This window comes from Oncorhynchus mykiss, chromosome 28, assembly GCF_013265735.2.
Source record: "Oncorhynchus mykiss isolate Arlee chromosome 28, USDA_OmykA_1.1, whole genome shotgun sequence".
In the NCBI taxonomy this organism is placed as follows: domain Eukaryota; kingdom Metazoa; phylum Chordata; class Actinopteri; order Salmoniformes; family Salmonidae; genus Oncorhynchus; species Oncorhynchus mykiss.
In genome coordinates this window covers 26,868,155-26,890,153 of record NC_048592.1, presented here as the reverse complement: position 1 = coordinate 26,890,153, position 21,999 = coordinate 26,868,155, and the positions used below count along the sequence as shown (strand labels likewise).

The 21,999-nt window shown below is 41.0% G+C and overlaps 1 protein-coding gene across 2 annotated transcripts in view; it reads right to left on the bottom strand.

Moving 5' to 3' along the window:
• The window catches only part of LOC110508195 (chloride channel protein 2), a 126,973-nt gene that overhangs the window by 19,744 nt on the left and 85,230 nt on the right, over positions 1-21,999 (bottom strand). The window contains exons 12-15 of one of the 2 annotated variants that reach the window (XM_036965953.1): positions 1,658-1,742; positions 1,256-1,411; positions 1,022-1,091; positions 833-943 (exon numbers count right to left, since the gene is read on the bottom strand). In XM_036965953.1, coding sequence (XP_036821848.1) covers positions 833-943; positions 1,022-1,091; positions 1,256-1,411; positions 1,658-1,742 — 422 coding nt within the window. Of the gene's footprint in view, positions 1-832; positions 944-1,021; positions 1,092-1,255; positions 1,412-1,657; positions 1,743-4,922; positions 7,264-10,347; positions 10,800-21,999 lie in introns of those variants that run through there. The other variant, XM_036965952.1, reaches the window with a different exon arrangement.

Genomic DNA, 21,999 nt, shown 5'->3' with positions numbered 1-21,999 from the left:
ACTGAACTTCTGGAGAGAGTTTGCTGCACTGAAAGTAAAGGGGCTGAATAATTTTGCACGCCCAATTTTTCAGTTTTTGATTTGTTTAAAAAGTTTGAATTATCCAATAAATGTCGTTCCACTTCATGATTGTGTCCCACTTGTTGTTGATTCTTCACAAAACAATACAGTTTTATATCTTTATGTTTGAAGCCTGAAATGTGGCAAAAGGTCGCAAAGTTCAAGGGGGCCGAATACTTTCGCAAGGCACTGTATATGTACCGACATTTGTTGTTTCTCTAGAATCAGCGATTGTGACAAGGAGCTGCAGGATTTAGAACGGTCCCGTTGACGGGACGCCTATCCCTCAGATGTTTTAATGTGTATTTGTCATCTTCACTGTTCTAAACAACACAACAAATGAAAACACAAGCTAGTGATTTGTGAATGAAATAGTCACATTTAGTCAACAAGTATTTCAGGTCAAATGTTTAATGAATTGTTCAAGGTCATGTACCGCTCATGGCCCACTAAACAAGAAAATCAATGAGGACTACATTTGTTTTTATTTCACCCCAAAACCTGCTGACTTCTCTATCGTAGCAGAATTCATTCATCAGTCACATTCAATAAGATGACACAATCGAAAATAGCTTGGGCATCACACTAGCCTGTAGTTTCGATCACTTCAGAGAACAGAGAGCCAAAATGGAGCCTATGGAGAAGCTCAGTTTCACGTTTGGTTTCAGTGATAAGCAGACACGTTAGAGCCGTAATGGAACCTAAAGGTTAAGAAAAGGTGTTATTTTTAATGCAACTGGTGAAGTGTGATACGGAGACACACATTACTCACCCACAACAGCATAGCCACCAGGCACTATGGGATAGACACTGCCATCGGCATGGATGCCATCAGGGAACATGACTGCCATGGTCTCGCCTACCAGACGCCCAAATGCTGCACCTGCACATCACACAAATATATTGTTTGTAAACATGCAGGTGTTTTTTCACAAGTTCTCACACACAGCAAGTTACTTACCAATGAGGAAAACTGGCATGAAGGCCCCACATGGTACAGGCATGGTGGTAGCTACAGCAGACATCCAGAACTAGAGAGAAAGAAAGTCAGAAGTGTACAAGAGGAAACTGAAAATAAACACAGAATAGAGGCATAGTATCCTAATTTTCACACCAACACAATCATAAACAAATCTGACTCGCTTCTCCCAAACCCACACACAAAAACTCTCTCTAGTTTAAAACACACATGTACCTTCATCACAATGAAGAAGATGAGAGTGATGAAGACATTGACCTGGGGGTGTTTCCAGGCGTGGGAGTGGCTGATGTAGTCAAACTCCTCGGCAACACCCTGGCGAGACCACGTGCGGTTGTCCAACAACGCCACCAGTGACTCATGCTGCGTCAGCTGAGGAGAGAAGGAGAGACAACTGTTAGGATTGGCATATACTGTATCAATCTCAATAGTTTAAATTGGCTTCCTTTCCTTATCTCTTTCCCTTCACTGATCGAAGAGGATAGGTGAAGACCACACAGGACACGTCCTTTCACAGAGAAAATTAAGTAGCCTCCACGAGGAGAAGAGGCTGCTTTAGACAATTGCTTTAGACAAATTGTTAACAGACACAGATATTTAAAGAATGGAACTACTGACCTGTCCAGCCATGAACTGTCCAAACCCAGGGGGGAAGGTAAGGGTTGAGATGATCAAGGTGACCATGGCAGGAAACACCAGACGTCTGACAGGGAGAGAGGAGCTGTGGGTTCATTAATGTGTGTGTGTGGCCAGCTCTAGCCTTTTCAGTGGCCCCGAGCAAATTATTTTTTTACTGGGAGCCCCTCTAGTGGTCAAGGGCCTGTCATGTCCCACTGCCAAAAAGTCCCCCCCCCCCCAGCTAACGTTAGCTAAAATTGTTTTATTTAGCTAACGTTAGCTAGCTACTGTAACTATTATTGTAGCTTTCTGTTTGTATGTAGCTTGCACTTCAATGATATCCCACTGAGATTTTCTTGTATCTTTCCAACCAGGCGAAGTACTATGAAGGCACCGCTGATCTCGACAAGAGGCGCAACATTCAGAGAAATTCACAATTCAGGGTAACGTTAAGCAGTTAACTTCTATTAGATAACTGGACGGATTTAGCCATGTACAACGATTTTTCAACAACCATTTTCCATACAGGGAAAGGGAGATACCTAGTCAGTTGTCCAACTGAATGTATTCAACTGAAATGTGTCTTCTGCATTTAACCAAACCCCTCTGAATCAGAGAGGTGTGGGTGGCTGCCATAATCGACATCCACATCTTCGGCGCCAGGGGAACAATGGGTTAACTGCCTTGCTCAGGGGCAGAACGACAGATTCTTAGCTTGTCAGCTCAGGGATTCGATCCAGCAACCTTGCGGTTACTGGCCCAACACTCTAAATAGGCTATCCACATGTTGCTAGCTATGATACCGATCAAGGAGGTGGACTGGCGATGCCACCTCCAAGGTAATGGACATCTTCAACCTCCACGGTTCTCCTGAGGTCATCTTGTGGGACCAAGGTCATGAATGCTGGAACAAAGTGCGGATGTTATAAGTTATATTCTATCACCAGTGTTTTATTTTTTATTTTTTACAATTTGTTTGTTTTTCCATGGTACGGTGAATGGACCAACCAGACCCTCAAGACTGCTATGGATAAGTCCCTTGATTGGTACCAGGAAGAGTGGGAGAACAACCTGAAGGTAATTCTCTTTGCACACAACAGCAGCATCCAGGCAGAGTACGGACGGGAGCCGCAGCTGTTGACTGGGATAAACAATGCAATTGTATATAATGTACAAGCACTGCATATACGGTCTTTCAAATGTGTAATCGACTTAGTGTTTGTCTATTGCTATTTTTGTATAACGTCCTTTCAGATCACTGAAACTCCACCTGATGTGGTGGAAGTTGTCGAACCAGATCAGAACGCCTTTGACGACCACATTCAGGCACGGACTGAGAAGGATGTGGAGTTTTTTTGACGAGGTAAAAATGACTTAACTTATTTTCTGGCCCTCCAAGAGATATATCAAGAAGGGCACCAAGCGCTACGACATGTGAGCGAATGACTTGGTTTGGAAGAAGGACCAAAGGAAGGCGAGACCTGGGAAACCTCACTGCTCTTTCACCTCCTAGTTGGGGTCACCATCTATTAAAGTGAATATAACAAATCTCAGATAACTATTTGTATTTGCACATAAAGCTTGTTTTAGTTTCCCTAACACTGATATTTTTCTCATTATCTTCTGGTTACCTCGGTGGAAGCCAACAACTTCTCCAGTTGGCCGGTCGACCACTGATGCCCTACACTTCGCTGAAGTCCAATAGACAATATGTGAAGTTTGGTTGACATTAGAGAAAGCAAGAAAGGGTAGTTATGCTGAGCTTATCTCTTCAATTTCTCTCCAAATGCCTTTAGGACCATCGACGGTCCGAGCCCCCCAGGAGGTATCCCATCCACCAGAACCAGTGAGTTCGAATCAGTCTGATTCTCTGTGCTCTGAGTCAGAGAGGGGACCAGCTTGAGGTAGGCTATACCTTCCAAGTGTTGAAAAGTACATATCTCCCATTTATAACACTGCACTAATCCATCACATTTTCGCACAGTAAAGTGTAACTTTACTGTTTACATCTTTGTCTCCTACCCTGTTCCCTTTAACTCTGCTCCTGTTCTCCAGGGCCTAGGGGTTCTGCCCAACACCCAGACGTGGATCCACCTGATGTCCTCCATTACCCACCACCCTCCAACCTTTCATTACATCATCTACAGCTACTGTTATTGTCAAGTTGTCATTATCTGCTAAGAAAGAGCAAGAAAACTATCATACTGGGCACATCATATGTGAGATACACAGATTAACTAGCACTGCAAACACTCAGAGCAGCAGTGCCTGGACTTTGCAGTCAAGTTCCCCTTCTGAAACTGGCTGCCTGTTGAGAACAAGTGACAGGCAGAACATTCCCACAGCAACCACCTCCTCAATATCCCACACACACAGCAACCACCTCCTCAATATCCCACACACACAGCAACCACCTCCTCAATATCCCACACACACAGCAACCACCTCCTCAATATCCCACACACCAGAATTCAGTAATTTAGTCTGATTACCATGTGAGCGTACAAAAACATCTGCAAATAAATTAATAACACAATTGTACCCAAAAAGATAAAAGTTTATGTATTACAAACTTAAATATTGCCAGGTTGGTTTTCATTGTTGTATCCTAGGACCGACAATAGATACATATATTTTCAACCCCAATGGTGTACTAATGAGCTATGTGAGTTAGAGTTTAAAAAAAATCAAGATAGAGGACTACTGAAATTATATTTCAGTGTAGGGAAGGTGAAAATAAAACATGACAGCCAGACAAGCCAGTGTATGAATCAAATGGATTTGCATATGAATGGCGTGGAAATTATCCGACTTCATGATCTGTAAGGTAACTTTAATGTGTCAAGCAGATTACATGTTTTATTTGACATTTCCAAAACGTAGCAATATTTAAGCATTGGATTTCATGTAATGTTAACAAGGTACCCAAAAGTAGTTAGAAGTTTTCGTTTTATTAGCAAAACAACTTGTTTAAACAGCGAAATTCTAATGGATTGTAATGGAAATCAGCCTTGTTTGCATAGTGATGACGAAAAGAACATCATTTCGGCTGTAATGATATCCAAAATTTGAATCATTTTGCCATCACACCGTTGATATAGCAACAGACGTAGTTTATAGAATCCCATTGTAACGCAGAGGGGGACACTTTTTGGCCGGGGGACATTTTGGCATGACAGCGAGCTGGCCCTAACTCTTTATACAATGAGGGGAGGAATGAGGGGCATATGTATTTTGTACAGGAAGAAAATAATGGCACATGGACTAGAGACAACTTTTTTTATTTTTTTTCATAGCAATTTACAGTTAAGACATCGGAGAAGCATCCATCATAAACCGGGTAGTTTGGGTCTTGGATGCTGACAGCATTCCAGCCATGTGTATATCAGACAATATACCACAGACATGATGCAAAAATACTTGTTTATTGTTATATTCATGGTAACCGGTTTATAATAGCAATAAGTCACCTCGAGCAGGGCAAGGTGGAAAAATCTGCCATTCTGCCCTTGAATAAGGCAGTTAACCCCCACAATAACTGTTCCCTGGGGGCTGATGAAATGGACTGATTCAGAGGTGTTGGGTTACATGTGGACACATTTCAGTTGAATTCATTTAGTTGTGCAACTGACTAGGTATCCCCTTTCCCTTTTGGTATATGGCCAGTATACCACTGCTAAAGGCTGCATCCGTATTTTTTTACTGAAGAATGTGTTTGTATCATTGTGTTTAGCGTTTTGTGTTTGCTCTTCATGTATTGTGTTATTGATGTGTATATAGTTACACTATACATACTGTAAATATTTGACAGGTCATCATTGTAAATAAGAAAAAAATATTGTCCAATAAACCACACACCTCGGGCCTTACTGCTTAATTATACAATCTGACCATAGATAACAATCTATAAACACATTCATTAAGGCACATCGCTGTGCTTTCCTGTGACTGAATTTCCTATTGACTAAACTCAGACATGACAGGAGAGAAGATAAGTGGAGCTGAGTTATCACCAGAAGGATCAGGTGAAGACAACAGTGGGTAGAGTCTCTCAATGAAGGTGCAGTCTGTGAAAGAGTAGATATGAGACCTGGCCTCCACATTGTAAAAGGAGACCTGACCCTTCTTATAATCTACAAACACGCCCACTTTCTGGGGCTTCTCTCTCATGTTGAGGGGAACTACAAGCTCAGTGCGAGCTCCATACTCATTCCTATTCCTCAGCTCTATAGTCCAGGCTCCAAATTCAGGACTCAGTACATTCATCCCCTTCCTGTTGATGGACTCTCTAGCCACTCCTAAGGCCCACCAAGTCTTCTCCTTCACCTGTACCTCATAGTAGAATTTCCCTGAAGAGAACCCCTCCATTCCTAACACACGGGGATGACAATCAAACCTCTCTGGGTTGTCTGGGAGTTCCTGCTTTATGGCTCCATATCTCACTTCTTTCCGGTCCTCAGACAGGATAAGATAAGGACATGCTGTGTCAGGGTCCAGCGTCACATCCACTGCACACTGCTGCATCCTCTTCAGCTTGATTTGAGGAAACATCTCCATATATTTATTGAGTGTCTCCTCCAGTTGAGACACAGCTCTCCTCACAGTCCCAACACACAGATCGCTGTGAACACTGATCTCAGACCAGTTCTTGGTAGGTGGAAGGGTGGTATAGAGGGATGTGGAGCTCTGAAGGAGGTGGAGGTGGTCCTTAATATCTGAGAGCTGCTCCAGCTCAGTGCTTCTGCTCTTTAGTTCAGTGATTTCTTGCTCCAGCTCTTTAATGAGCCTTTCAGCCTGTCTCTCGGCTGCTTTCTGCTTCTCCTCAACCACCTCAATGAGCTCAGCCTGGTTTCTCTCAATGGAACGAACCAGAGCAGCGAAGACCTGCAAACTGTCTGCTATCTCTCTCTCTGCGTCTCTCTTGCTGAGCTCTACTGCCTGTTCAATCTCCTTAACCTTCTTCAGTCTCTCCTGGATCATCTTCTGAAATGTATCCTTACTTTTCCCCATCTGAGCTTTCCTCTCTCCATACTCTTCCTCTATGGGGACAGTTTTATGAGTCTTGTGGTCTGTCTCGGTGCAGAACTGACACACACATGCTTGGTCTCTCTTACAGAACAGCTCCAGGGGTCTCTCATGCTTCTTACACACCCTGTCTTCCAGGTTCTCCACAGGGTCAATCAGCTTGTGCTTCTTTAAAGACGCCACTATCCGATGATGCTCCAGGTGAGCCTCACAATAAGAGGTCAGACACACCAGACAGGACTTCAGGGCCATGTGCTTTGTCTCAGTGCAGATGTCACATGGTACTTCTCCAGATTTGTTGAGGGTTGTGGTTTGGGCTTGTCCTGGGGTGATGAGTGTGACATGAACTGGAGCTAACTCCTTGACTTGAGCAGCCTTCACAGAAGTGAAAGTATTGAAAAAGGGATCTGGTCTCTTATAAACTGTATTTTTACATGTGGGACACATGCACACATCAGTGCTATCCCAGTATCCTCTGATACAGGCCTTGCAGAAGTTGTGTCCACAGGGAGTGGTGACTGGCTCAGCGAACACATCCAGACAGATAGAACACTGGAGCTGCTCTTCAGAGGAAGCCATAGCTGAGAACAGACCAAAGAAAACTACATCTGTTTTGGCCCCTCTGAAATCAGTCATTCTTTAAAAAATGTTTTTATTTTTATCATTGAATTGTTTGTCAGTGTGAACAATATAATACACTGTTTCATACAGTACCATTCAAAAGTTTGGACACACCTACTCATTCAAGGGTTTTTCTTTTTTACTATTTTCTACATTGTAGAATAATAGTGAAGACATCAAAACTATGAAATAACACATATGGAATCATGTAGTAACCAAAAGTGTTAGTCAAATCAAAACATATTATAGACTGTTCAAAAGTAGCTTGCCCACACTGACAGTGTCACCAGCAAAGCACCCTCACACCTCCTCCTCCATGCTTCACAGTAGGAACCACACGTTGAGATCATCCCTTCACCTACTCTGCATCTCAACTATATTATGACAGACCATCTACAGTCTCTAATATATTATCATAATACCTGCTAGATCTACTGTCTCATTTATATTATGACAGACCAGCTATATCTATTGTCTCAATTATATTATGACAAACCAGCTACATCTACTGTCTCTATTATGTTATGGCAGACCATCTATTGTCTTTATTATATTAAGACAGACCAGGCTAGATGTGCTGTCTCTATTTTATTATGACAGACCAGCTAGATCTACTGTCCCAATTATATTATGACAGATCAGCTAGATCTACCGTCTCTATTCTCTTATGACAGACCAGCTAGATCTACTGTCTAAATTATACTATGAAAGACCAGCTAGATCTACAGTCCGTTTTAAATTGTGAATGACCAGCTAGATCTACTGTCTCAATTATATTATGGCAGACCAGCTAGATCTACTGTGTAAATTATACTACGAAAGACCAGCTAGATTAACTGTCTTTATTATATTATGACAGACCAGCTAGATCTACTGTCTAAATTATACTATGAAAGACCAGCTAGATCTACAGTCCGTTTTAAATTGTGAATGACCAGCTAGATCTACTGTCTCAATTATATTATGGCAGACCAGCTAGATCTACTGTGTAAATTATACTACGAAAGACCAGCTAGATTAACTGTCTTTATTATATTATGACAGACCAGCTAGATCTACTGCCTCAATTAAATTATGGCAGACCAGCTAGATCTACTGTCTCAATTATATTACGAAAGACCAGCTAGATTTACTGTCTGTAGTATATTATGGCAGACCAACTAGATCTACTGTCTCATTTATATTATGACAGACCAGCTACAACTACTGTATTAATTAAATTACGACAGACCAGCTATATCTATTGTCTCTATTATGTTACGACAGAACAGCTAGATCTACTGTCTCTATTATATTATGGCAGACCAGCCTGATCTACTGTCTCTATTATATTATGACAGACCAGCTCTATCTACTGTCTCTATTATATTACGACAGACCAACTAGATATACTGTCTCTATTATAACTTGACATACCAGCTAGAGCTACTGTCTCAATTATATTATGACAGACCAGCTATATAAACTGTCTCTATTATATTATGGCAAACCAGCTAGATCTACAGTCTCTTTTATATAATATGACAGACCAGCTAAATCTACTGTCTCTTTTATATAATATGACAGACCAGCTAAATCTACTGTCTCTTTTATATAATATGACAGACCAGCTAGATCTACTGTCTCAATTATTTTATGACAGACCGGCTACATCTACTGTCTCTATTATATTATGACAGACCAGCTAGATCTACGGTCTCAATTATTTTATGACAAACGAGCTACATCTACTGTATCTATTATATTATGACAGACCAGGTAGATTTACTGTCTCTATTATATTATGACAGACCATCTACAGTCTATAATATATTATGATAGACTTGCGAAATATACTGTCTTTATTATATTATGACAGATCAGCTACATCTACTGTCTCAATTATATTATGACAGACTAGCTAGAGCTAATGTCTCTACTATATTATGACAGACTAGCTAGAGCTAATGTCTCTACTATATTATGACAGACTAGCTAGAGCTAATGTCTCTACTATATTATGACAGACCAGCTAAATCTACTGTCTCAATTATATTATGGCAGACTAGCTAGATCTACTGTCTCAATTATATTACGAAAGACCATCTAGAGTTACTGTCTCTAGTATATTATGACAGACCCACTAGATTTACTGTCTCTACTATATTATGACAGACCAGCTAGATCTACTCTCTATTATATTATGACAGACCAGCTACATCTACAGTCTCTAATATATTATGATAGACCTGCCAGATCTGTTACATTTATATTATGACAGACCAGCTATATCTACTGTCTCTATATATTATGACAGACCAGCTACATCTACTGTCTCTATATATTATGACAGACCAGCTACATCTACTGTCTCTATATATTATGGCAGACCAGCTACATCTACTGTCTCTATATATTATGGCAGACCAGCTACATCTACTGTCTCTATATATTATGGCAGACCAGCTACATCTACTGTCTCTATATATTATGACAGACCAGCTACATCTACTGTCTCTATATATTATGGCAGACCAGCTACATCTACTGTCTCTATATATTATGACAGACCAGCTACATCTACTGTCTCTATATATTATGACAGACCAGCTACATCTACTGTCTCTATATATTATGACAGACCAGCTACATCTACTGTCTCTATATATTATGACAGACCAGCTAGATCTACTGTCTCTATATATTATGACAGACCAGCTAGATCTACTGTCTCTATATATTATGACAGACCAGCTACATCTACTGTCTCTATATATTATGGCAGACCAGCTAGATCTACTGTCTCAATTATATTACAAAAGAACAGCTAGATTTACTGTCTCTAGTATATTATGGCAGACCAACTAGATCTACTGCCTTCATGGTCAAATTTCTGCAAAGAAACCACTGCTAAAGGACACCAATCAGGAGAAAAAACTTGATTGGGCCAAGAAACACAAGCAATGGACATTAGACCAGTGTAAATCTGTCCTTTGGTCTGATGAGTCCTTTTGAGATTTTTTATTTAGCTAGGCAAGTCAGTTCACTTCTTTCTTTCTACTCACCTCAGCATGTGTTGACTTTGCTCTTTCTCTTCTGATGATTAGAAAAAAGTCAACATTGACTGGAGAGTAGATGTAGCTTTGTGAATAAGTCTAAAGGATTGTTCCTGTTCATAACATTCAGGTTTCCAGTTTGGTTTCACTTCAGCAACGTGGCCTTACAAAGACCCTCCCAATCAACTGACACGTCTGCTCTTAAAGGAACGGTGTCCAACTTTTACAAGTTGTCTCTCCCTTTCTGTTCATTTTTTATATAATACACTGCTGTTCAGGTATGAAAGATCTCAGGCCGCTAGGGAGATTATAGAGACGATACTTTGCAACAAAGCAGATGCACTACCAAATGTCGAAATTGAACGTTGTACTATTCAAACTCTCAACAGTGTTTTCCTGGGGGGATCCAGCGTGGGGTTCACATATAAGGCGAGCCGCCGTGTGTGTGTAGAGAACTAAACCTGCCACAATTATAAATAAATACACACAGAAACAGATAAATAAATCCACACAATTAAATGAGCAAGGAAATACAAAATACTGACTAAAATGAATACATTTTCTCTACATATCTGTATGTATTATCTAATTACTCTAAATGTAATTCATTTTAATATTTTATCTTTATTCATTCATGTAGTTTTTTCTCCAATATGGTAACATCAATCAAATGTCTATGGGTGGAATCTAACACACCATTGGTTGATCGGTCACAATAACTATGAGCCACAATAGTGGAATTTGTGTTCATCTTGAAAATAAAAGTACCCCATGAAACTGACACAAACAGATACAAATATTGGAATCATGCCATATTTAGACTAGATAATGCTTTACAGGTTTGGAATGTTGTTTTAAAAAAGTCAGTATTTTTTTGAATTTATATATCAGTTTAAAATAACATTTAGGCTCTGTTAGACTTCAGAATTGAATTGGGGGACTACTGTATGCATTATACAACCTTCCCTAAGGATCTTGGATCCATGAAATGTTCACAACTATGAAGAGTTTACACAAATATTAGCATTGTAGCTATTATTGCAGGACTTTGACTGTAAAATCCCCTCACTATTCAGCCTATTGAACATTCATATTGCCATGTCCAGCTTTACCTATGGATCTTGGGCCCATGAAATGGGTATCAGCCTACTCAGTGACACCATCAGAACACAAATGTGAAGTGTATACACAAATTTTAGCATTTTAGCTCCAGAGAACACGTTTCCACTGCTCCAGAGTCCAAAGGCGGCAAAGTTTACACCACTCCAGCCGACACTTGAAATTGCGCATGGTGACCTTAGGCTTGAGTGTGGCCATGGAAACCCATTTCATGAAGCTCTGTACGAACAGTTCTTGTGCTGACGTTGCTTCTTGAGGTAGTTTGGAACTTGGTAGTGAGTGCTGCAACAGATGACAGAAGATTTTTACGCGCTACGCTTTTCAGCCTTCAGCGGTCCCGTTCTGTGAGGTTGTGTGGCCTACCACTTAACGGCTGAGCCATTGTTGCTCCTAGATGTTTCTACTTCACAATAACAGCAGTTACAGTTGACCGGAGAAGTTCTAGCAGGGCACAAATTTGATGAACTGACTTGTTGGAAAGGTGTCCTCCTATGACAGTGTCACATTGAAAGTCACTGAGCCCTTCAGTAAGGCCATTCTACTGACAATGTTTGTCTTTAGATATTGCATGGCTGTGTGCTTGCTTTTTATACACCGGTCAGCAACTGGTGTGGCTGAAATAGCCAAATCTACTAATTTGAAGGGGTGTCCACATATTGTACAGTGAAATATAAGTATGCAATTATGAAGTCTAATACATCCACAGTGCGATTTTAACTTATGTCATTTTTTTGTCAAATTAACTAATTGTTGTTTTTTGTTGAATTCATATAACATGATAAACTGGGTGGTTCAAGCCCTGAATGCTGATTGGCTGAAAGCTGTTGTATTTCAGAATGTATACCACGGGTATGACAATTACATTGGTAACCAGTTTATAATAGCAATAAGGTGGTTAAGGTCTGTGTCCAGGCACTCTGCGATGTGTCATGCATATTCAATTGACCATATACCACACTTCCTTGGGCCTTTTGCCTATTGCTTAATTATAACACAGCATTGTTGAATACTCATTTCTGATTGGCTAGAAGGGCATTCTAGAATGGACATTAAAACCAGATAACGGGAGAGTTGGAAAATATATTGGGACACCTTGCAATCATGATGCAATTTGCACCTACACATGCAGACCTTACTTGCTACAAAGTTACAGAAAGTTAAACCAACAACGACAAACTGAAATGGGATTCATTGTAAAAGCAGCTCCAAGAAGGACATTTTTTTTTTTTTTTAGCATCTGACAACCTAACGTGGTGAGTGACAAACATACATTTCGCTGGTCCCTATGTTGCAGTCTTGACGCAAGTGGCGCTATACTGTCAAATCCTCCCACGTTTCTAGTTTGGGAGCAACTGTTTTCAGCAACTGGTATTTTTGAATTTGGTTGTCATATTGGCAGGTTTGCTAGCAACAAACTATTTAGCCTAGTGTTGGATATGCAATGCGATCTCCTCATAATGAACAGTGTTGAGTGTCCTGACGAGAATGCAGACTTTTCTAGCTATGCCAGACAAAAATCAGGCATTATCAGCTCATTGTTATGGATATACAGTGGCATGCTAAAGCATTCACCCCCCCTTGGCATTTTTCCTATTTTCTTGCCTTACAACCTGGAATTAAAATACATTTTTGGAGGTTTGTATCATTTGATTTTTTTTATTGTGAAGCAAACAAGACAAAAAAATGAAACTTTAGCATGCAGAACCCCAAAGTCAATACTTTGTAGAGCCACCTGTTGCAGCAATGTCTCTATAAGCTTGGCGCACATCCAGCCACTGGGATTTTTGCCCATTCATCAAGGCAAAACTGCTCCAGATCCTTCAAGTTGGATGCGTTCCGCTGGTGTACAGCAATCTTTAAGTCATACCACAGATTCCCAATTGGATTGAGGTCTGAGCTTTGACTAGGCCATTCCAAGACATTTAAATATGTTTGCTTAAACCACTCGAGTTTTGCTTTAGCAGTGTGCTTTGGGTCATTGTCCTGCTGGAAGGTGAATCTCTGTCCCAGTCTCAAACCTCTGGAAGACAAACAGTTTTCCCTTAAGTATTTCCCTATATTTGGCGCCATCCATCATTCCTTCAATTCTGACCTGTTTCTCAGTCCCTGCCGATGAATAAAATCCCCACAGCATGATGCTGCCACCACCATGCTTCACTGTGGGGATGGTGCTCTCGGGGTGATGGGAGGTGTTGGGTTAGCGCCAGACATAGTGTTGTTCTTGATGGCAAATTTTAAAAAAAAATTCTCACCTGACCAGAGTATCTTCTTCCATATGTTTGGGGATTGTCCCACATGCCGTTTGGTGAACACCAAACGTGTTTGCTTATTTTTTTCTTTAAGCAATGTCTTTGTCTGCCAACTCTTCTGTAAAGCCCAGCTCTGTGGAGTGTCCGGCTTAAAGTGGTCCTATGGACACATACTCCAATCTCCGCTGTGGAGCTTTGCAGCTCCTTCAGGGTTATTGGTCGGTCTCTTTGTTGCCTCTGATTAATGCCCTCCTTGACTGGTCCGTGAGTTTTGGTGGGCGGCCCTCTCTTGGCAGGTTTGCTGTAGTGCCATATTCTTTTCATTTTTTAATAATGGATTTATTGGTGCTCAGTGGGATGTTCAAAGTTTCTGATATTTATTTATAACCCAACCCTGATCTGTACTTTTCCACAACTTCGTCCCTGGCCTGTTTGGAGAGCTCCTTGGTCTTCACGGTGCCGCTTGCTTGGTGGTGCCCTTTGCTTAGGGGTGTTGCAGACTCTGGGGCCTTTCAGAACATATACTGATATGTGACAGATCATGTGACACTTAAAGTCCACCTGTGTGAAATCTAACTATATGAATTCTGAAGGTAATTGGTTGCACCAGATCTTATTTAGGGGCTTCGTAGCAAAGGGGGTGAATAGATACGCACACACCACTTTTCAATTTAATTGTCTTTCCATTTTACTTCACCAATTGACTCCTTTGTGTATGTCCATTACATGAAATCCAAATAAAAATACATTTCAATTACAGGTTGTAATGCAACAAAATAGGAAAAACGCCAAGGGGGATGAATAATTTTGCTAGGCACTGTTTGCAAATGAATGTCAAAAGAAAATAGCTGCTTTGCTGTTATTCTGGCTGCAGAGGTTGTGATTGTTAGCAGTAGCTTGCTGACTAGCTAGCAAGGGATAAGAACGTTGGCAGTGAGCATGGCAAACAGAACATAAAGAACGAACGATTGGGTCGCATCCATAAATATCGAAGGAACTACCGGGTTGCATCTCTAGCAATCAAAAGACGAAAGTATGAGTTTGCTTATACAAATATTTATTTTACTGGTAAATGTGTGCTTAGTATTGTTCTCTTTGATAACTGATATAAGCGGGATAAACAGCTTAAACAAACGCAACCAGAACAGAAACGTTTATTGCGTTGCATTAGTTTAAGCGGTTTATACCATTTATATCACAGTTACCAAAGAAAACAATACTAAGCACCCATTTACCAGTAAAATAAATATGACTTATATAAGCAAACTTATACTTTGATCTTATACAAAAATAAATCACTGCATTTGGCTCACACAGCCTCAGTCAGTTACTCACCTTGTCCACTGTGTGCGCCTCTCTGTGACATAAGCTAAACATCTAGCTGGCTAGCTCAGTCTACACTGTACACTCAAAAATACAGAAAGGAGTGAGAACCAAACCCTGAATTCAAAGGCTGGTTGAAGCCGTTTATTGGAGATGATACACAGGCATACTGCCTGTATTGCAAAGGCTGAATTTACGCCGAACTTAGTGATGTAAAAAAAAAAACACACAACTCAAAAACATACTCAAAAGGCAAAGCCTTATAACAGTTCAACCCAAAACAAGCTGACATTTATGGTTAAAAAAATTTGACTGCAAAAAAGGCTGAGGCCACCATAGCATTAGCTATCGCTGAACACTGTTCCATGCTGGCATGTGATCACATTGGAGAAGCATGTAGAGCTGCTTTCTCAGACTCCACTGCTGCTACCCACTTCAAAATGTACAGGACAAAGTGCACAGAAATGATTAATGGTGTTCTAGCACCATACTTTCTGAAAAAGTTGGTCGCAGGTGTGGGTGACCAGCGTTGCAGCATCCTCCTCAATGAGTCCACGGATTTAAGTGTTTAAGTACCTGGGGGTTGTGATAAGGTACTTTAGTGACACCAAGCAGACAATTGTATCAACATTTCTGGGGCTTGTTGAGTTGGAGGGAGGCGATGCCAAATCTATAGCCCATGCTTTTGTGACTTTCCTCGAGAAGTCTTGTCTTAAAAAAGAGAAACACCTGGGGATAGGGACTGACAATGCCGCTGTTATGACGGGGATTAACAATGGGGTCCAAAAAGTGCTGAAGGAGTATGGCCTCAAATATCTGGTTCTTATTTGCCGTGTGTGCCACTCTGCAGCTTGCTGTAAGTCATGCTTCCAATGACACCATCCCCTGTAGTGGTATGAGACTTATAACTGGCCAACAAGGCCATATACAGTGCCTTGCGAAAGTATTCGGCCCCCTTGAACTTTGCGACCTTTTGCCACATTTCAGGCTTCAAACATAAAGATATAAAACTGTATTTTTTTGTGAAGAATCAACAAGTGGGACACAATCATGAAGTGGAACGACATTTATTGGATATTTCAAACTTTTTTAACAAATCAAAAACTGAAAAATTGGGCGTGCAAAATTATTCAGCCCCCTTAAGTTAATACTTTGTAGCGCCACCTTTTGCTGCGATTACAGCTGTAAGTCGCTTGGGGTATGTCTCTATCAGCACATCGAGAGACTGAAATTCTTTCCCATTCCTCCTTGCAAAACAGCTCGAGCTCAGTGATGTTGGATGGAGAGCATTTGTGAACAGCAGTTTTCAGTTCTTTCCACTGATTCTCGATTGGATTCAGGTCTGGACTTTGACTTGGCCATTCTAACACCTGGATATGTTTATTTTTGAACCATTCCATTGTAGATTTTGCTTTATGTTTTGGATCATTGTCTTGTTGGAAGACACATCTCCATCCCAGTCTCAGGTCTTTTGCAGACTCCATCAGGTTTTCTTCCAGAATGGTCCTGTATTTGGCTCCATCCATCTTCCCATCAATTTTAACCATCTTCCCTGTCCCTGCTGAAGAAAAGCAGGCCCAAACCATGATGCTGCCACCACCATGTTTGACAGTGGGGATGGTGTGTTCAGCTGTGTTGCTTTTACGCCAAACATAACGTTTTGCATTGTTGCCAAAAAATTCAATTTTGGTTTCATCTGACCAGAGCACCTTCTTCCACATGTTTGGTGTGTCTCCCAGGTGGCTTGTGGCAAACTTTAAACAACACTTTTTATGGATATCTTTAAGAAATGGCTTTCTTCTTGCCACTCTTCCATAAAGGCCAGATTTGTGCAATATACGACTGATTGTTGTCCTATGGACAGAGTCTCCCACCTCAGCTGTAGATCTCTGCAGTTCATCCAGAGTGATCATGGGCCTCTTGGCTGCATCTCTGATCAGTCTTCTCCTTGTATGAGCTGAAAGTTTAGAGGGACGGCCAGGTCTTGGTAGATTTGCAGTGGTCTGATACTCCTTCCATTTCAATATTATCGCTTGCACAGTGCTCCTTGGGATGTTTAAAGCTTGGGAAATCTTTTTGTATCCAAATCCGGCTTTAAACGTCTTCACAACAGTATCTCGGACCTGCCTGGTGTGTTCCTTGTTCTTCATGATGCTCTCTGCGCTTTTAACGGACCTCTGAGACTATCACAGTGCAGGTGCATTTATACGGAGACTTGATTACACACAGGTGGATTGTATTTATCATCATTAGTCATTTAGGTCAACATTGGATCATTCAGAGATCCTCACTGAACTTCTGGAGAGAGTTTGCTGCACTGAAAGTAAAGGGGCTGAATAATTTTGCACGCCCAATTTTTCCGTTTTTGATTTGTTAAAAAAGTTTGAAATATCCAATAAATGTCGTTCCACTTCATGATTGTGTCCCACTTGTTGTTGATTCTTCACAAAAAAAAATACAGTTTTATATCTTTATGTTTGAAGCCTGAAATGTGGCAAAAGGTCGCAAAGTTCAAGGGGGCCGAATACTTTTGCAAGGCACTGTATGAGACCATCAACTGTTGGGAGAAACCTTTACAGATAACCAAGGTATGTGCCACACATTGGCTCTCCATTGAACCTGCGGTTGCACGCGTTTTAGGCCAGTGGGAGGAGCTTAGGCTGCATTTCACAGTCACCAAGTCCAGTGAACACTGCTACATGGCTGAGGGTTTATACTCCATGTACAGTGATCCTCAAAACATATTGTATCTGACTTTTTTGAAGTCTGTGCTGGGTGAGGTACAGTTGGCCATCAAGGCTTTTGAGGGAGAGCAAGTAGATCCTCTTAAGCTACTTGACAGCTTGGTTAGCCTGATCAAGTCTGTGAGCAGCAGGGTACTGAATCCACTGGAAAATGTTGATGTACTAAAAGGGCCAATAATGGATACATCAGTCCCAAACCGTACCTTGGTTACCTTTTTGAGTCAAAGGCAGCTGAACTCCACCTTGCGCCTGAGGATGAAAACAATGTCAGAAAGCGGTGTGTAGCCTTCATCATCTCCCTCATTAATAATGAGTTGAGGGTGACTGCCGGAGAACATCGAAGCACTGCAGTACGTGTCAGTTTTCAATGTGGAGGAAACTCTAAAGCACAATAAGAGCCCTGGAGAAATAGAAAAAATAGCCAAGCACCTTGGTAGACAAGATTGTCCAGCAATGGCGTGCAATCCATCTTAGTAAACGGAATGGGACAACAAAAAACCACACTGGGCTTCTGGAGTGAGATTTGGAAGTTCAGGGATGCAGCTGATATCAACCCATTTCAAGAACTTGCCATGGCTGCTGTGTCTGTGTTGTCCTTGCCACACTCGAATGCTGAAGTCAAGAGTATTCAGCCTGAGTGTGGTAAAAAAACAAACTTAGAAATCAGATGTCCTTGCAGACCCTTAACTCCATCCTGTACATTCAATATGGACTGAAGCTGTCTGATGAGGCTTGCTATGAGCACCAGCTGCCTGAAAATGTTTTGCAGCTTTTTGGCACATCAGCTGCTTACTCATTTAAGTCAGCTCCCTCAGTTACTGAACCTGCCATAGAGAGCCTTGACCAAAATGACGATGACCCACTCTTTCTGTGAGCCAGCACAGCCTGTGTGTGTGTGGAGGGGGGTCTGAAAAAAAACAAAAAAAACCAATTAACCTGAATTATGGCCAGACTAGTTACCATAATTTTTTCACATTGCCATTGACAGTTTTTTTTTTGATTGTCTCCTTTTGGTCCATTTAGATTATATACAAAAAAAATTAACATGTTATGGTTAAAAATGTTCATGTTTTACCATGACTTGTGGACCATAATTTGTTTTTTAACCTTAACTAAAAATAAAAAAAAACTAAGTAACTCCGCCAGACTGTCTCTTTTGGGTCACTTCTGCCGGTCCCAAGTCTGGATAAAGGAGGAGGGTTGGAATTGTGGAAAAAAAAAACCAAAAAACACACAAATCGACAGAAAATCCCTTTGTAGTTCTAAACATATATAGGGTGTTTTTTTTACTCACTTTGTCTCTTCCACGTTATTCCTCTCTCCTACAGCGTCCATCACAATTACATGCACATGGCCAATTATGCAAATTAGGTGATGGCGCCATTTAGCGACTTTTAGGACAGCCAACAGCTACTTTCCTTACTGAGGAGTTGGCAATACTGTACAGTGGGTTGCTCTGGCAGTGCTGGCCGCTGTTGAAAATGAAGGAATCTCCATATTATCTGCTTTTCCGTGTGGAGGTATGCAGACAATTTGGGTCAACTAGCTGCTAAAAGAGACATGTGTGAACGAATATCTTTGCTAGCTATTCATACAATTAATAAACTTGATTAAAAATGTAACTAGCCAGCTACCTTAACTGCAGGGGCCAAACTAGCTAACTTTAGTTTACTCCCACCACCAGAGTTCACCTTAGCTAGCTAAACAGACTGTAGCTAGGTTTCTAGAAAATAACAATGAACTAGATATATTGGTAGCTGTATTTGAAATAATAGCTTGAAATATTACGCAGTTTTTGTTAAACTACTTTGTTCCCCTGCCTGTTTATCGATTGGTGACAAAGTTAACAAGATAAATGCCTCTTAATTTCACGGCTGTTTTCATATACACCTGCTTTATTAGGCTTGTGCACATTTACAAGTGTTTCATTGGCTAGTTAGCTAAGTTACTGAGCTAATTATTCATATTTTTGTTGCATTTCAGGTGCAGTGTTGACAGGCCAGGGACCATATTCACAAAGAATCTCAGAGTAGAGTAGGAGTACTGATGTTAGGATTGTCTTCACATTGACTACAATTACATTGACAAGGAGGTTATCCTAGATCACTCTCAGATGTTTTGTGAATATGGACCCTGGAAGAAAGCTGTTGCCCAATACCTTGCACAGCAGTCACTTCACCACAGGACCCTAGAGCAGGCAAACCTTTTTATTTAACCAGGCAAGTCAGTTAAGAACAAATTCTTATTTTACAATGACAGCCTACCCTGGTCAAATCCTCCACTAACGACGCTGGGTCAATTGTGCGACGCCCTATAGGACTCCCGATCCCGGCCGGTTGTGATACTTGTGACGCCTCAAGCACAAAGAGATGCTGTGCCTTAGACATCTGCGCCACTCGGGAGCCCAGGTACTGAAGAATTTTGTTCCATCTAGGCTATAGTTCACTTAATCATTTGCTACATTGTGGAACGGTTTGTACTGAATGACACATTTTAACAAAACTTTCTTGTATGTTCTTAGACATACGTTTGCGCCGTTCAGTGGGTGTGGCTTGAAGCAACATATTTAAAGGGAAGCGGTATACTTTGAACCGACAACCCAAGCCTTTCCCATTTTTAAACTGGTCATTCAGTACAGCACCACTTCCGTTCAATTGAACGTTCTATGTACTGAACTCCGCACTGACCAACTGAGCTAATTTATCAGTTCAGTGATTGTCTTCCAGGTCAGTTTAATCAGAAACATTAAGCGCCTGCGGCACTCCAGGAAAAGGGTTGCCTACCTCTGCCCTAGAGGTATTAGTCGATGCTTATTAACGGAATGTGAATTTCCATATCAATGACACTAACAAAAGGGTTGAATTGTTCAGCAACATGTGCAGTAAACGCTAACATGCCTTTGGTGATGAAAGGTACATAATGCATTTCATCTCCCCATCAGAGGATGTGACATGGGCCTGGATGGTGACACTTCTTCAAAGCAGCCTGAATGTAAACTATAGCCTTCCGTGGTACCAAAAGAAAGGGTCTTACCTGGGAGTACAGCAACACTGTCTCACAGCCATTCTGTCAACATGTATTGTATGTAACCACTCAAATTATGCTACAGACATTCACTTTGTCTACTTGTCCCATTCTTCAATCTTGTCAGGGATAGATATATCTCATATACATGAATAAAAATGTATTAATCTAGACATGACTCTTTTACTCTAGGCCTTTTGAAGCATAAACTAAGGCTGCGTTCACACAGGCAGCCCAATTATGTTTTGTTTTTCACTAATTGGTCTTTTGACCACTCATATCAGTTCTGAACAACATCTGATGTCAAGACACCAATTAGTGAAGAAAAGACCAGAATTGGGCTGCCTTTGAACACAGCCTATGTGTTGTCTTTGTTTAAAAGTTACCACAGAAGTTAGTGTGAAGACCAACATGACATGAAAAAGGTATTTTGTAATCTAACAAAATGAAAATTAGTTCATACAAAACTTTATGCATTTGGTCACCCCCAAAATGTGGCCTTTGAAAGCCTTGATAGTTGCATCCATCAGGGAACTATCTGCAGATAGCTGACAACAGGGTGGAAGGTTTTTTGGGTGTACTGCTCTAGAGTTCCATTGCCCAGCAGACTCACCTGGAGATTAGGGGGATGGATATGTTAGTTTTGATAAAAGTCTGGGACTATTACAAGGAGGTGAGAAAATTAGTTTGTGTGTACAGTAAATCCAACCCAACCAGTGGCCCTGTATAATATGCTATGCTGTCACACAGGCAGACCGCCACAGTGAAGGAGGTTTACATAGTATACTTTTATGAGTGTAGCTTACTTCTCTGTGCTCTGGAGAGATGAAAGGTAGTTGGTCAGAAGGCTCGCAGGACAATTCTGTCTCTGTAGCACCTGGAGAGTGATAGAGGTAGTGTACTAGAATGAGAACTTCGACCTCCCACCGGCCCAGCACCTCCTGCCTAGCATTATGCAATGTAAAGGAAAATAATATCATGACTTACTGACAGAGAGTGCTCCATGTTCCTGCTGGTAACAAGCCTCAACCTAGATGTAGAAAAATGTTCTGCCTCCACCAGGCTCCAAGAGATAAGATGACAAATTGCAGAGATTAACACAATTAAAATGGTACCTGTATTTAGGATTCATAAATGACAATAGGAGCCGATTTAAAAGTATACATGCCATTTTGGGTTAACGGCTACAACAAATGACATGG